Source organism: Atractosteus spatula, chromosome 8 (genome assembly GCF_055471065.1).
Source record: "Atractosteus spatula isolate fAtrSpa1 chromosome 8, fAtrSpa1.hap1, whole genome shotgun sequence".
NCBI classification, from domain to species: domain Eukaryota; kingdom Metazoa; phylum Chordata; class Actinopteri; order Semionotiformes; family Lepisosteidae; genus Atractosteus; species Atractosteus spatula.
The window spans coordinates 15,240,020-15,257,459 of record NC_142713.1 but is presented as its reverse complement, the minus strand read 5'-3'; the positions used below and the strand labels follow the sequence as shown (position 1 = coordinate 15,257,459).

At 37.4% G+C, this 17,440-nt stretch overlaps 1 protein-coding gene across 1 annotated transcript in view; it reads right to left on the bottom strand.

Moving 5' to 3' along the window:
* Positions 1-9,116, bottom strand: part of fam180a (family with sequence similarity 180 member A) — a 52,782-nt gene extending 43,666 nt beyond the window's left edge. Inside the window, exon 1 of the mRNA XM_088922761.1 lies at positions 9,038-9,116. Within this exon, the coding sequence (XP_088778887.1) occupies positions 9,038-9,116 (79 nt within the window). The remainder of the gene's footprint in view (positions 1-9,037) is intronic.
* Between the last annotated feature and the right edge of the window lie 8,324 nt (positions 9,117-17,440).

Sequence of the window (17,440 nt, the reverse complement as noted above, 5' to 3'; positions counted from 1 at the left end):
CACTGGAAGTGAATTGCAGAATGCTGGAAATACACAACTCAGTAGAAATGGCAAGCAGCTTGGGTGTGGGAGCAGAGCATAAGCAGGGTTGATCATCTCCCAGTGGATCTAGAAGACTTCCCTGAAGCATTTTCTTTTCTGTTATTTACCTATTTACATCTGTCTTTTTTTGCTTTGAATGTGTGGAGTAAGTTGTGTATGTACAAATATTAGTTGCTACTTCAAAGCTATGATTGCAAGCTTTAAAGTACTATAATGTGAAAACAAGGTCTGAATAATTTTGTAAGAAACTAGATGATTTGTCAGTGTTATCAACTTTGGCAAAATTAATTTCAGTCTTGTGAAATGAATAATGGAATAGATGAAAGGTGAATGCTGTTCTGTATTCTCACGTTGCAGTGGTTCATCAGTATCTTTTATTCTAAATTTTTATGTACATAAGTGGTGGTAAATAAGAGGCGGCTATTTGGCTCACTTGGTAGTTAGTAGTTACTTATAATACAAGATTCGCATACATTTCTAGTGCCCTTAACATACTATATACTATATCCAAAAAAAAACATTTTTAGACTCACTGATTTAATTCACTCTTGACAAATTTGCTTGTTATAGCAATGCTCACATTGGCTTAATATGGAATGTATGGTCTAAATGAAATGTATTCTTTTCTTCCGTTTCTAGACATCCACTTGTCTATCAACTACCCCCGACTGTCCACTTCAGTTTATTACAAACCCACGGATTCACACAGCTACCTCCTGTACAGCTCATTTCACCCCAACCACACTAAAAACTCTCTTCCTTTTTCACAGTTCCTTAGGTTACGACGATTATGCAGCGACGACATCGACTTCGAGAACCAAGCCCTCGAAATGTACTCATTTTTCATCAACAGAGGATACCCCAGCAGTGTGATTGACAGGGCCCTTGCCCGAGCCAAAAACACCCCCCGGACCATCAACCCGATCAGGAACTCCCGCCGTAACAACCGCATTCCTCTGGTGCTTCCTTACCACCCTAACACACTTCCTATCCCCAGGACCATTAACCACAACTTTTCCATCCTACAGGATGATCCCTCCATTGGGGCCCTCTTTTCTGATCGCCCTATTATCTCATATCGCCGACCACCTAATCTGCGTAACCTCCTTGTTCACAGCTCCCTTGACCGCCCTCAACAACCATCCACACCAGGCACTTTCCCTTGCAACAGAGCTCGCTGTATCACCTGCAAATACACAGCCACCACCACACTCATTCAAGGCCCCTCAGGACAATTCCGGATCACCCAGACAGCATCTTGTACCTCCAGCAACCTTGTTTACTGTATCTCTTGCAGTAAATGCCCAGCCATCTACATTGGAGAAACAGGAAGGAGACTTGGAGACCGTTTCAGAGAACACGTCAGGGCTGTAAAGATTAAAGATCTCTCCAAGCCCATTGTTTCTCATTTCACCTCTGACGGCCACGACCACTCTAATCTCTCCGTCTGTGTTCTCAAAGACGGTTTTCCAAACTCATACATCAGAAAGACCACCGAAACTAAAATTATTCTGCAGCTAGGATCACACCTTCTCCCTTCCCTTAACGACAGACTACTGTTCTTTTAAATTTTCTCCATTCATTGGAAGTTTCATTTCACACCTCTCTGCACCCATTCTGACTTCACACCTCTTGATTGGCCTCTCTTTCTGTCCCCTGCTCCCGCCTCTCACTCCTCCTCCCTCCCAACCTTTGTTCTCCCGCTACTTTACCTTTGCCTACTGCCCTGTCTCTCTCACACCTGAAGAAGGCTCCACGGCCGAAACGTTGTGTTCTCTTTCTTCTTTTTTTCAGCATGGAATAAACCTATTACTTGTTCCTTTGCAGCCTACGCATGCTGACGCAGCTACCCACCTGAAACATTATTTCAGCTAATTTATATTTTGGTGCTATAGAGGTGCTATATTTCAGAGCACCTCTGACATTAGAGGTGCTCGCCTGCGCGGTGACGTCACCACATTTCCCTCTGAATAGCTACAAAATAGCTAATAAATAAATAAACATTTGTCTGTCTTTCCTTGGGGGGAAGGGGGACTGTCTTTGATTGGAAGGCATACCTATTCTACTCTGAGAATGCCCGTGGTCTTTTCGCTAATAAACTTGTGTTAACAAAAACTACAGTATGCTTAAGAGTTGTTAGACCGGTTTTTACTTATTTTTTGGCACAGCCAGCCGGCTGTCGAGTGGTCACCGCGCAGGCGGCACCTCTAATGTCAGGCGTAAGCGTTAAATATATTTAGATCTTTTAATTAATATCGTTATTGATTTTTTTAGCATCACAACATTGTCCAATAATATTCTTCATGTGTCTAATTTTTAATTAAGCAGGATTTGAGCTACAGACCATAAAAACCACGCTTTTTGACCATACTCGAATATTCTTCTGTCCATATCTTTGGAGGGGAAACACAGAAAGCCTTCAAACTAAATGCATTTTGAAGACCACGACTAATGAAACAGTTCACAGCCTCTACATAAAACTATCAGTGAGCTAATTCTCTTTTTTTAAACCTCTGGTTTTTCATTGATGCGTAATCATGCACTAACTGAAACCCGGGGGGACCACTGCCCCCCCTCCAAAAACCCCGTAGCGTTACAATATCATTATATCTAATTTTTTATTTCATTATAAAAATTTAAAAAATCGTTTGCACAGCCTAAGAGGGGGGGTCTGCTCTCACTGACAGCTGACACTCCTCTCCATACACTCAAGTGAAAAATTCATAACGCCAATGTAAACGTCGTATTTACAATTTGTTGATAATAAAAATGTTAAGTTCTCTAAAGCTTTCTCAGTCAAGTATGATAGTTTACCCAGGGAGCTGTGTAAGCATGCGTAGGCAGCAAAAGATCAGCTAAACTGGGAAGATGCTTCCGCCTCCATGGTATACCTAGGGATATTATTTCTGACAGGGGTCCGCAATTTATTTCCAGATTCTGGAAGGCTTTAGGCACCTCTGTTTCTCTCACCTCTGGCTATCACCCAGAGGCCAACGGCCAAGCAGAAAGGACTAACCAAAGCCTCCTCACCTACTTAAGGTCTTACACCTCATCTGCCCAGAATGACTGGTCCTCTCTGCTCCCCTGGGCAGAATACGCCCACAACTCTCTTCTCACTTCAGCCACTGGAATGTCTCCCTTTTTCTGCTCCTTGGGATACCAACCCTCCCTCACCCCTGAAACCACCCTGGCCACGGACATTCCTTCTGTTCGCCTCTATTTTTGAAAACTACGCCGCATCTGGAAATCTGCCAAGGCCACTCTCCAAAGGACTTCCCTGCGTCACGCGGGCGCCGCCAACCGTCACCAGTGTCCGGCTCCCAGAATTAGAAGGGTGCAGTTTGAATGGCTCTTCACCAGGAACCTACACTTGCATCAACCCTCGAAGAAGCTTGGTCCTTGGTTCATCAGTCCCTTCCGCATCCTCTCTCAAATCACTCCTGTCTCCTACCGCCAGGCTCTCCCCCCCAAGATTCATCCCACTTTTCATGTATCCATCTTGCGGCCTTTCTATCACTCTCCTCTTTCTAAACCCCAACCTCGACCCCCCCCCCCCTTGTTTGATCGATGGCCTACACAGTCCACAAGATTCTAGACTCCTGTTGGTACAAGGGTTCATGGCAATTCCTGGTGGACTGGTAGGGTTACAGACGAGAGGAGGGATCCTGGGTTCCCGAGAAGGACATTCTGGATCGGACACTTATTGACAATTTCCATTGTACCACCGTGGACAGATCTACTAGGGCGTCCAGAGCCGCCCATGAAGGGGGGGGTACTGTCACGCCTTCATCCCACCACATTCTCACACTAATCACACTCCAGCCCTGAGCACTTCTGCTAAACGACACTGCTCCTGCCAATCAGCCAACCACAACACTCCATCAATCAGTGCACCTTCTCCCTTGCACAATATTTAAACCTTCAGAAGCCCCTGTTCTTTGCCCAGTATTGGTTGTTCGTTTGTTCACCTACCTCGCCTTAGATTCGACTAAGACTTCAGTCTTGCCCTATTCTGAATTGGAAACCTTCTCTCCTGCTTTTTTCTATGATCCTCGGAACTCGATTCAGACTTCGCCTCTCATCTAGCCCCCTAAGGTACCGCATAGGGTCCATCTTCCCGTTTCCTCAGTGGGCGAATCCTGACAATATGAGTCTGGTGTTAGCATACAGGGCCAACTCCTTGCTTAACACTCAGCTCAGCTGTTACTGCTAGCACATCTGGTTTCGAAACCAAGCTCAGAAGAACTGTGTCTTGTCTTGGTTTAGGGATTTTGCCCTGAATCTCGCAGAGACGGGTCCTTACTCTTTTCCCTATAAACTATTATTTATATTCTCCATATGTTTCCGGTCCTTCCCTTACGGAAACCTAATTGGGTGGTAACATAGTACTCACCCTGTGTGCCGTCTGGGAATTACCGGAGACCTGGAGAATCCTTCCCGACTACGCCAACTGTTATGGAAAATTCTTCATCTGAGGAGCAGAACACAGTCTTGTGCAGATTCAGTTTTATTGAGGTCAATAAGTTCATCAACACGTGCTGGGTCTGCCCCTCAGAACAGACAAACTGCAAGGGTTTCCCAGCTCTTATTTACAGTCAGAAGAAAGGTTGTTTCACAATCTGAGTGCTTGTCCTGTTCTTTGATATGTAATGACTTCTTGTCCTACTCCATCTTGCTCTAGGTTCTGTCCTTTGATATGCAGCAGACATTGCTCTGCTTTATTCTGTGGGTGCTGTTCCTGTCTTTTATTATGTAGCATTAAGTCACTGGGACTACTAAAGCAAGTCAGCTTTATGGCATCTTAGTGTAGCTTTTGTTTAAGGCTAAATTAACAGTTCCCAGCAACACCTCTCACAGTGTGCTTAAGTGGTGACATTATGATGCTGGATAAGTGAGATATATGCATGTCCCACTTCAAGAGGCAGTGATGCCATCGGGTCCTGTTGCCTTTTTCGCACATATTTGCTTGAAAGATTGTGTAGTCATCTGTGGACTTATTAGAAGCCTACCAGCACTACTGTCAACTGTAATAGTATCTAATATGCTGTTACATACACCAAAGAAGTCCTGTGTCTCAAACCACAGATAAAAGTCATTCAGCTAGTTTGCTTTAGCCAGCTCATCCATTGTATGGAAGCTCTTCTTTGAAGAATTGACGTTTGTTACTGTTTCAATTGTTTGCCACAACCTCCTGGAGTTCATTGTTTCAAAGTCACTCTCCGTTGTCTCTTTGTGTTGATTCCTTGCATTCCTGAGTTTTAGTTTAAGCTCTTTTTGCAGTAATTTCAGTTGCACTTGATCCTGGTATTTAAAAGTGAGTCTTTTAGGGTTGATGCAGTCTTTCACATCCTTAGTTATATATGGTTTATTATTTGGGTACACTGTTATGCTTTTCGTGGGTATGACACTCTCCACACATAAATTAGTGTAGTCTGTAACAGTCTCTGTTGCCTCATTAATCTCCAGGGTATTAAATATCTCCCAGTCTGTGCAAAGAAAACACCCTTTCAGGATCTCAATACTATCATCAGTCCATACATTTACAGTCTTAGCAAAACAGGTTTTCTGCTCTTGAGAGCTGTCTGGTACTGTAAGTGGGGATGAGATGAACAGTATTGTGATATGAGATCAAACCCAGGCAATGCCATCTCCAGTTTACAGTGGTTAAAATTCCCCAAAATAAGCATGGGAGCTTCCGAAGTCTGCTGGAGTTGCTCATGTACACAATCATTTCCACTGGGAGGAACGTAAACAGTGCATATAATAATGTTACCGAATTCTCTCGGAAGGTAGAAAGGCCTGAGACTCAGGCACAAAAGTTAGATCTCAGCAAAGCCAAATGAGAAACACATCTGTCTGCAATGGAGCAAAACGCAGTGCTTGTATGAGAGAAAAATGGGAAGTCCCTTGTGTAAAACTTGGCAAACAGAAGTGTGTAACATTCCTCCTGAGCTACTTTATAACTTTGTTATAATTCCATTGGGCCTTAAAGAATGATGTAACAGTAGCATTCTTAGTCAGACAATTGTAAAAACAAGAGAAACAAGTGGAAACTTAATAGTTTAAGCATAAGTAACAGCTGGAATGACAGAAAAATGTTATTCTAAATTTTATAATAATTCAAAATGCAACATTCTTACATTCAGTTCCATCTCATTTACAGAATTGAGAGAATTATTTTCCTAATTTGATTAAAAATTTTACCAAGTCTTAAGCAGAAGATATTTTAATTAGGTAACATGTACATTTTTTAACACCCTTGTGTGAAAATTTGAGTTGCTGAAAACATAGTCAAGTCAATTTATTGACGTGAATTAGGCACAGACCTATCATTGAATTCCTGTAATTGTTTTCCTCGTCATAACCTTCCTTTGAAACTCTGCATTTCAGTGGCCTTAATTCAAGTCTCATGGCTTAACTTCAAGTCTGGATCTGAATGAAAACATTCCATAAACTTAAACTCTCAACCATTTAATGTGATCCATTCCATGAAAATGTATCTTTTTACTATTGTATTATACAACTAGAAAGTGTGAGCAATGGGAGGTGGGAATCTATCAGCCCTACTGTATAAGATAAATTATTGTTTTATGCTTGAAATATACAAATATAATAATACATAAAGATATGGTCAGAATTTTTATAAGTGTAGTATAAAAGTGTAATGTAGTAAGGTTACTAGGAATTAGTTAATCAGGACAAAGATGATTAACTCAATAATTCAAAGGAATTATGAATACAATAATAAAATGTGCAAAATAAACCAATACAACAGTAAACCAATCCAGTACCAATACAACCAATATATGTTAATGGTTCCAATTTTGTATCATCTGACTACAAAACCTTTTGCTAACCCATTTGCAGCATTACATACTGTATGTACTTTTTTGCCATGTAGGATCTGAGTTCTTATTTTTTCGGTTGCTGAAAAGTCCCCATTTTGGACTGCTAGGGATGTTGTTGACCCATAGACAACATCTCAGCTGCTAAACAATGTAATTTATTTTTAACCAGTTTCCTCTTTCCTGGTAAGATTAAAGAGACAGCCTGATTTAGGCAATGCCAGAATGCCTTCCACTTCTTAATAACTTCATCAACCTCAAAGAGATATTAAACCTGACAGACCTTACAGAGACAAAGGTGTTTATTCTAAAATCATGTAAACCACTATTATTGCACAGAGCCCACTGAACTAAATATGTAATGTTGTGCTCTTAAAGGTTTGACACAAAAAATGTCAATTAATTATTTATTTACTGTTCTCTTGATGTATATACAGCTGTCTTTATATTTTCTATTCTATATATTGTATATTATCTGGTTTTGTTTTTAATTGTTAATTCAAGCATCGGTGAGATTTAGGAACTGTTTTCAGAGCAGTCTAGGCTATATTTTGTACCACACAAATACATAATTAGAGTGAAAATATCATTATTTTATTTAGACTTAAGTAATTGATTTTGGGGAGTGAGCCACTACTATCATCAGTCACCTGGCCAGTTGGAGTCAAGGGAATTATTTTTAAGTTCTCATTTACACCTGTGCCTATAACTCTTGATTACAAACACCAGCTGTGTTTTATGTGCTACTGGAAGGGGAAATTATGACCAGTCAGGTGATCCAGGTGTGAATAAATTATGTCAGGTCTGTAATAGTCAACCTCTCTCTCAGAGCATATGTCTTTACTGGATGAGCAACTTAGGATCTTGCCTGCTGAACTTTGCATACTGATATGATTTCTCTGGTTTTAGAAATATAAATATATAAATCTCTGTATTAGATGTACAAGGTTATGGATATTTGAAATATGTAAGAGGAAAAGGCTGCTAATACTGTATATGCTTTATCATTTTAATTTGATATTACACTGTATTTGTCTTAATTGTCTTAAATTTTCCTGATAACAGAAATAATAGAATAGATCACAATTGCTTCAATTTACATGTGCAAAATAATAGTTAAAACATATAAGCATTGTTATTTAATTATTTTTATATTAACATTTAATGATTAATTGCATTTATATAGTGCCTTTTATGTCAAATAATTCCAAAGGACTTTTCATGTACAAGAGGGGACCCACTTCAACCACCATTATAGTACAGCATCCACCTGGGTGACATGCATCAATATCAATATACAGCAGACTGATTAAGTGAAAATTGCTTTTCCACAGGATTAAGGGGAGACTTTAGGCAGGCCAGGCTGTTGAAGTCCAAAGTAGAATTTTTCCAGGGCACTGGAGCTAACAACTTTCCTCTTTCGAACAGTGCTATGGGATCCTTAATAACTGAGTAGTAAGGACCTCAGTTTAACGGGTCATCTGAAAGACATCTTAAAGCACAGAAATAAAACCATGCTCCCAGTGTGTCACCCTTCCAACAATTATGAGGCATCAAGTTTCTGGTAATTCTTAAATTGATATAGTGATAATTTTCTTTATTAAAATAAAAAATAATCACCTTGAACACATGAGAAATAAATTCTGTTATTGCTGTCATTTTGTAGATGCAAATTCTATACATTTAATGTTTTAATTAATCTTGAGTGCTATACTTTTACTAAAGGCATCTTAATAACCTCTGAATTTATGTACAGGTACTGCAAAACATAGGGTAAATGTTTAGATACCACATAACTCTGGTCAGTGTTAAAACATTCACAATTTGTTGAAATGTGTTTATATCAAAGACAGAATAAACAAATAACCAATAACCAGAATAACCAATAACCATTTAAAGCCCTGAATTTTAGTGGTGTGTTGTCATACTATGAGAACATTTCAGTAAGAGTAAAGAGTTGAGCAGCAAAAAATATTTAAGGTGTTAGCTGGAATAAGAAACACATGTATTGACACCATTACCAAGTGTTTGGTAAACTATTTCTGAATTACTGAATAAGAGTGTTTAAAAAGAAGAATGTATATACTTCTGTATGTGGCAGTACAAATCAAAGATTAAGAAAAATTTAAAAAAGCAAAACAGTGTCTTACCATCATTCCTCCCTTTGGCAGTAGATGTAAAGATGTTATAAAAAACAAGAACAACAATTAAAAGCTTCCAATGAATCATTTTTCTTTTAGAGAGTTAAATTGAAAACCAGAGTGCCCACAGTTATAAGAATCACCTCCGTGACACTCTTTCTGTTTTTATGAGGACTGAAGCTGCTGTATTCACCTCATCCAGCTTCTGTGCTTCTTTTCTGGCATCTGGAAGTTATCAGGAACTAAGTTTCCTTCTTGCCAGCTGTTTTACCGGCAGTCAGCTCAATCCTGTTCCCATTTACCCTTGATAACAGCAGTCATTATTTAATTCCTTCAGTCTCAGCTTTGTCATTACTATCAAGTAGCAATGAAATTAATTGTGTTTAATCGTGTTATCCCTAATGTAAATATCTTTTTTATAATTTCTAATATTTAAAATATGTATATTTATGATAAAAATATAATAGGAATAGCAACTTTGTGTATTTACTTGGAAAAATATTTATTTTGATAGTTATGTTTTTTTTTGTGTTACAGAAATCTTGAAGGTCAGACACACCACTGTCAAGCACAATTTCAAGGGGCCCAGAGTGAAATCAACATTCCTCAAATAATAGTTTAGCAACCTCCACCAAATATTGTGAAGCAAAACAGAGTGTTTATTTTACAAGTGAAATGGTTATACCAGACACTTACAGTACACTTGCTTTTGAGAAACCAAAAAGAACTGGAGCATGGAGAGAAAAATCTTGAGTTATCTGAATAGATATATCACAAAACTTGTCTTCTGTATGTAAGGTGCTCTTGAAGCATATTCTACTATATCAGTATAAATAAATACTGCGATACATTTACATTTTTTATGTAAATGAGGTCTGTTTTGCTCTCACTGAAGAGGACAATCTGTGGTTTTCAGACATTATTTTGTTATTCTTATAATGTTGCTTACTGTAAATGTTTTCTTAATGTGTATATAAATTGTGTTTTGTCTTTATGTTAGCTTTCATAACTTGGAGATCACATGATGCCCACAGGGGACAAAAAAGGTCGCTTCTTGATAATGAAAGGGAAATGGCTGTATTTTAATTAGTATTTCACTCAGATGTTTACTATGGAAGACAGAGAAGTTTATAGGAATATGGGAAGTCCTATAATAAATAATATTCATATAGGCTGAAATGTATAGGTATGATAAGCACTTCAGATACAGAAAATATACTGAGCATAATATTCTACCAATTGTACTTATGGACACATGAGATGTTATCCATATGGTGTTAACAAAACTCTTGCAGCAGTCTCTTGAGACAGAGTTAATGTTTACTGATTGGAAAATGTCTATGGTAAAACTATCCATAAAAAGGGTGAATAGATTAAACCAAGTAATTATAGATCAATAGGCCTTATTTATATTATATGCAAGGCTACAGAAACTAAACCAAAGGACCATCTGTATGGCAATAAGTAAATGGGAAAAATGAAAAAAATAAAGATCAAAGCATAGATTTGTGATGGCAAGTAGGAGTCCAGTATTTGGTTTTATGCTTTGCACATAGCATAAAATATTTATCTTGATGAAGATTTAATGTAATGTGATCCCTTTTGTCTTGAATTAGAATTTGAGCGTATTAACACTGTTCTATATCTTATCAATTTGTACTTTTCTAATTCTCTGTTTCCAACCATTTCCTCATCTCTTTCCATAAGCCTTTTGTTTGCATTATTTTATCATCTAATCTCATCTAATTTAAAACAAAGCAGTCCTGATTTGAATTCACGCACATCAACCTCACCTCTATCTTGAGTTCAGATTGTTAAGCATTATGCTTATTATCACATTAATCTGGCCACTCACTTAAGGGTTGGTGTGGTGATTACCAGTAGATCACAAGACCTGCTTTCACAAGACTTTACAATACCTTCTCTTGGTGTTTCAATAACGTCTAGAACACGTGGTCTTGTGTTAAAAAGAGCTTACAACATGGTCTAAAGTTTAGTCACATGTGCTACTCTCCCAGAATGTGTACGTTTGACTGGAGGTTCATGCAATCCTCCAAAACCATCGGATCCACATATGGTTATTTTATGGTTACAATGGTAACATCTGTTGTAATGGAAAATCAAATGCCATTCATACTATCATATACACTCATGATATATGTATTGCACTTGTACACTCATACACACACACATTGGCAGACTCAGAGCGATTCTGTCAGTATGATCAAATATACAGACAACATGGTCCAGTGAGACACCTTCAGTTGAGCAAACCTACCCTACTGCACATTGGTACCCCTGGACACTGGCGCTTTCCAGTGCACTGGACATACAGTAGATGTAGCCAAAACTACAGGGCTTCTTTTCACTGTGGGCAGCCTTTCCACCACAAGCACTGGATGTTCAGTCTGTAGAGGCTGTGGAGAGCTATAAATCTCTGGGAGCCTTGACTAGAGGCTGAGTTACACTGAGGGTAGAAATAATATGCTTTTAAAGACAATGTTAGTGAACAGTGTTAGTGTAGAGTGGCAGGAGAACTACCTGGGAATCAGGGATTTATACCACAGGTCAGCTCTCACAATGTCTGAGCCCACTGGGATTTTAACCAGCAACCTTCCAGCCACAGGTGCAGAGCCTTAGCCACAGAGGCACCACTCTGCCCCATTAGTATGGGTCCTTATGTCCCAGTATAGTCAGTCAGAATTACACAATACTGTAAAAAGGCACCATCCTAAATAGGTGCTACACATTGGTGGTGGTAGACGGGAGTCCCCATTACCTGTAAAGTGCTTTGTATGGAGTGTCCATTATTATTATTATTATATATAATAATAATAATAATAATAATAATAATAATAATAATAGAGTGTGTGATCTCCTGTGTCTCTTAACAATGTTGAATGTTTTATGTATGTAAATGTCCAATAATACTGAAGGTACACTATGTATTGTGTAAAATATACTGTATGCAGTATAAACAGTACAATATTTATACTTTAGGTATGTACTATAAATGTCTCTGAATGTTGTGATAGCTGTATATGCTTTTGGCAACACATCCATTTTCAAACACAGATACTGTAATTAGCCATGTCCGCAGCCATACTGTAAAATCAACACTCAGAGATCTTGTTTAGATTACAAGATTAATTTAAAATAGCACTTGTTTAGCTTCCCTGTTTGACTCTCAGTATCTGTTGAAAAAAAACAAAACAACTATTAGTCCTTTTTAAAATAATACAAACAAAAGGCTTATGGAAAGAGATGAGGAAATGGTTGGAAACAGAGAATTAGAAAAGTACAAATTGATAAGATATAGAACAGTGTTAATACGCTCAAATTCTAATTCAAGACAAAAGGGATCACATTACATTAAATCTTCATCAAGATAAATATTTTATGCTATGTGCAAAGCATAAAACCAAATACTGGACTCCTACTTGCCATCACAAATCTATGCTTTGATCTTTATTTTTTTCATTTTTCCCATTTACTTATTGCCATACAGATGGTCCTTTGGTTTAGTTTCTGTAGCCTTGCATATAATATAAATAAGGCCTATTGATCTATAATTACTTGGTTTAATCTATTCACCCTTTTTATGGATAGTTTTACCATAGACATTTTCCAATCAGTAAACATTAACTCTGTCTCAAGAGACTGCTGCAAGAGTTTTGTTAACACCATATGGATAACATCTCATGTGTCCATAAGTACAATTGGTAGAATATTATGCTCAGTATATTTACTGTATCTGAAGTGCTTATCATACCTATACATTTCAGCCTATATGAATATTATTTATTATAGGACTTCCCATATTCCTATAAACTTCTATGTCTTCCATAGTAAACATCTGAGTGAAATACTAATTAAAATACAGCCATTTCCCTTTCATTATCAAGAAGCCACCTTTTTTGTCCCCTGTGGGCATCATGTGATCTCCAAGTTATGAAAGCTAACATAAAGACAAAACACAATTTATATACACATTAAGAAAACATTTACAGTAAGCAACATTATAAGAATAACAAAATAATGTCTGAAAACCACAGATTGTCCTCTTCAGTGAGAGCAAAACAGACCTCATTTACATAAAAAATGTAAATGTATCGCAGTATTTATTTATACTGATATAGTAGAATATGCTTCAAGAGCACCTTACATACAGAAGACAAGTTTTGTGATATATCTATTCAGATAACTCAAGATTTTTCTCTCCATGCTCCAGTTCTTTTTGGTTTCTCAAAAGCAAGTGTACTGTAAGTGTCTGGTATAACCATTTCACTTGTAAAATAAACACTCTGTTTTGCTTCACAATATTTGGTGGAGGTTGCTAAACTATTATTTGAGGAATGTTGATTTCACTCTGGGCCCCTTGAAATTGTGCTTGACAGTGATGTGTCTGACCTTCAAGATTTCTGTAACACAAAAAAAAACATAACTATCAAAATAAATATTTTTCCAAGTAAATACACAAAGTTGCTATTCCTATTATATTTTTATCATACATATACATATTTTAAATATTAGAAATTATAAAAAAGATATTTACATTAGGGATAACACGATTAAACAAAATTAATTTCATTGCTACTTGATAGTAATGACAAAGCTGAGACTGAAGGAATTAAATAATGACTGCTGTTATCAAGGGTAAATGGGAACAGGATTGAGCTGACTGCCGGTAAAACAGCTGGCAAGAAGGAAACTTAGTTCCTGATAACTTCCAGATGCCAGAAAAGAAGCACAGAAGCTGGATGAGGTGAATACAGCAGCTTCAGTCCTCAAAAAAACAGAAAGAGTGTCACGGAGGTGATTCTTATAACTGTGGGCACTGTGGTTTTCAATTTAACTCTCTAAAAGAAAAATGATTCATTGGAAGCTTTTAATTGTTGTTCTTGTTTTTTATAACATCTTTACATCTACCGCCAAAGGGAGGAATGATGGTAAGACACTGTTTTGCTTTTTTAAATTTTTCTTAATCTTTGATTTGTACTGCCACATACAGAAGTATATACATTCTTCTTTTTAAACACTCTTATTCAGTAATTCAGAAATAGTTTACCAAACACATGGTAATGGTGTCAATACATGTGTTTCTTATTCCAGCTAACACCTTAAATATTTTTTGCTGCTCAACTCTTTACTCTTACTGAAATGTTCTCATAGTATGACAACACACCACTAAAATTCAGGGCTTTAAATGGTTATTGGTTATTCTGGTTATTGGTTATTTGTTTATTCTGTTTTTGATGTAAACACATTTCAACAAATTGTGAATGTTTTAACACTGACCAGAGGCAGGAGAACTACCTGGGAATCAGGGATTTATACCACAGGTCAGCTCTCACAATGTCTGAGCCCACTGGGATTTTAACCAGAAACCTTCCAGCCACAGGTGCAGAGCCTTAGCCACAGAGGCACCACTCTGCCCCATTAGTATGGGTCCTTATGTCCCAGTATAGTCAGTCAGAATTACACAATACTGTAAAAAGGCACCATCCTAAATAGGTGCTACACATTGGTGGTGGTAGACGGGAGACCCCATTACCTGTAAAGTGCTTTGTATGGAGTATCCATTATTATTATTATTATATATATAATAATTATATAATAATAATAATAATAATAATAATAATAATAGAGTGTGTGATCTCCTGTGTCTCTTAACAATGTTGAATGTTTTATGTATATAAATGTCCAATAATACTGAAGGTACACTATGTATTGTTTAAAATATACTGTATGCAGTATAAACAGTACAATATTTATACTTTAGGTATGTACTATAAATGTCTCTGAATGTTGTGATAGCTGTATATGCTTTTGGCAACACATCCATTTTCAAACACAGATACTGTAATTAGCCATGTCCGCAGCCATACTGCAAAATCAACACTCAGAGATCTTGTTTAGATTACAAGATTAATTTAAAATAGCACTTGCTTAGCTCCCCTGTTTGACTCTCAGTACCTGTTGAAAAAAAACAAAACAAATATTAGTCCTTTTTACATTAGTAGTTTGAAAGATGTGTGTGCTCCCATAACAGCATAACAGTTGCTAGTAGCACAAACATTACTTTCCAACATTACACTACCCAACACACATGAAAATCACATGAAATCATAGATATGCTGAATAAATAGTGCAGAATAAACTGTAGTATGTATACTGAACAATGAGATTAATAAACAAAACTAAATGGAGTTTGTTGTATACTCAGAATTTCACTAAATAAAACTATTTCCTCTCCTTGATCATGGAGGATGGAATTGGAGCATGTGTTGTCCAAACAATAAATAAACTGGTCATGTAAACTATGCCTATCTGTGCATCTCACTTCATGTGATTTGTGTGTGTGACACATCGGGAATTGTATTCTTTTTTCAGTTATTTGATTCATGTGGCCAACATTTTAAAACTATAGTACATTCTATGAAGGAAATACCTAATGTTCTGTTTTAAATATGCTGTACTGTTTCACAATAAAAAAAGGAATTGGACCACCTGTAAATGCAGAAGCAATGTGCTGTAGGGAGTAGCATCACTAGTAGCTTATTGTCTTATTAATTTACTTTCTTATTTTAGATTTCAATTATAAAAATATTATACACAGTGATTTTGATGATTAGTATTTAAAAGCAAATATGCACTTAAAAAGCTCTATCGTGTTTTAAGAGCATCTTTAAATTTTCTTACCCTCTCCAAACAACCTGTTGTGAACTAGTAGAACCGGTTTTTACTCCCAACACTGACAGGATGCACATGTTGGTAATTATGCTAATCTATTATTATTAACATGATTTTAATAATGAAATGTCAATAAATTAAACACAAAAATACATAAGGTAAATTACTTTTTATACTTTTATCTTTATTTATTAGGGAAAGGGTCTTAAACATTGTTAGAACCTTCTAGCTCACAGGTAAAAATTCAACCACTGAAACAAACTGTCCCTCAGGTTCAACAATTTAAATTAAATACCACAATAGTTACTTTTTCCATTTTCTACACAAATTCTGATGAAACTACAGATACAAGCCTTACATTTTCCATTGCAAACATCATGACAGCAAAATGTAGTTAAAAAAAGCACATCAAAATGTTTCCAAAATAACCACAAGTGAAAAAATTAAAGAATTTTACACAGATGTTTCTAGAAAAAGTGTATCTACCCTACCGCAACCATCTAAATAAATATAATATATGACGTTATAGCCCTCATCCAAGCCAAAAACAGCCCCCAGACCATCAACTTGATCAGGAACCCCCAGCCTAACAACTGCATTCCTTTGGTGCTTCCCTTCCACCTTAACACACTTTCTATCCCCAGGACCATTAAGGACAACGTTTCCATCCTACAGGCTGATCCCTCCACTGGGACCCTATTTTCTGACTGCCCCATCATCTCACATTGCTGACCACCTAATCTGTTCTTGTTTACATTCTTGTTCACATCTCCCTTGACCGCCCTCTACAATCATCCACACCAGGTAATTCCCCCTGCAACAGAGCTTGCTGTATCACCTGCAAGTACATATCTAACACCACACTCATTCAAGGCCCCTCAGGACAATTCTGGATCACCCAGGCGACCTCTTGCACCTCCAGAAACCTCATTTACTGTATCTCGTACTGGAAATGCCCAGTAGGTTAGGTTAGCATCTAGGTTAGGAGACTAGGAGACTGCTTCAGAAAACATGTTAGGGCTATAAAGATTAAAGATTTCTCCAAGCCCATAGTTTCTCATTTCACCTCAAATGGCCATAATCACACTGTTCTCAAAGAAGGGTTTTAACTCTTTTGTAACAGACAAATACGTTCTGGATCCCGAGAAGAAGTTTAAACAACTGAGTTTATTGCATGCAAGGAACAATAAGATAAAAGTATTGTTTGGAATATAATAATAGTATATGTACTATAGAATATAATAATAGTATATAATAGTTTCTGACGCAAACTGTTACAGCGGTAATGGGGGGGAGGTCACCTGTGTTTGGACATTCCCAAGACCTTGACCACTTTGAATGGCCGGTTTTATCCTTCCTTAGTTAGGGGGTCTCTATCTTGCACTTGGAATCTCTTATCAGTTAGCAGACCTCAGCCATGTGGAGATCTATCATCAGGATCTCGGTATAGCAATATACAGTAGACCCAACATGAACTCTGATTATTATTTGTGGCTGATAAATATGACAGCACCAGGAATGTATTGATACCATATTCCCCAATATCAGAGTAATGCTCCTCAGGCCTAACAAGCACACTGTTGGCCCACCTTAGGAAGTCTGTCATTCACAAACCAGTAACAACATCTTTCTTCCTGTTCACTCTGTTCACAGTGCGACGAGTGGATCCAGCGATCTCATCCTGTCACTCGGATGGCAGAGTCAGTAGTCAGTACTTGA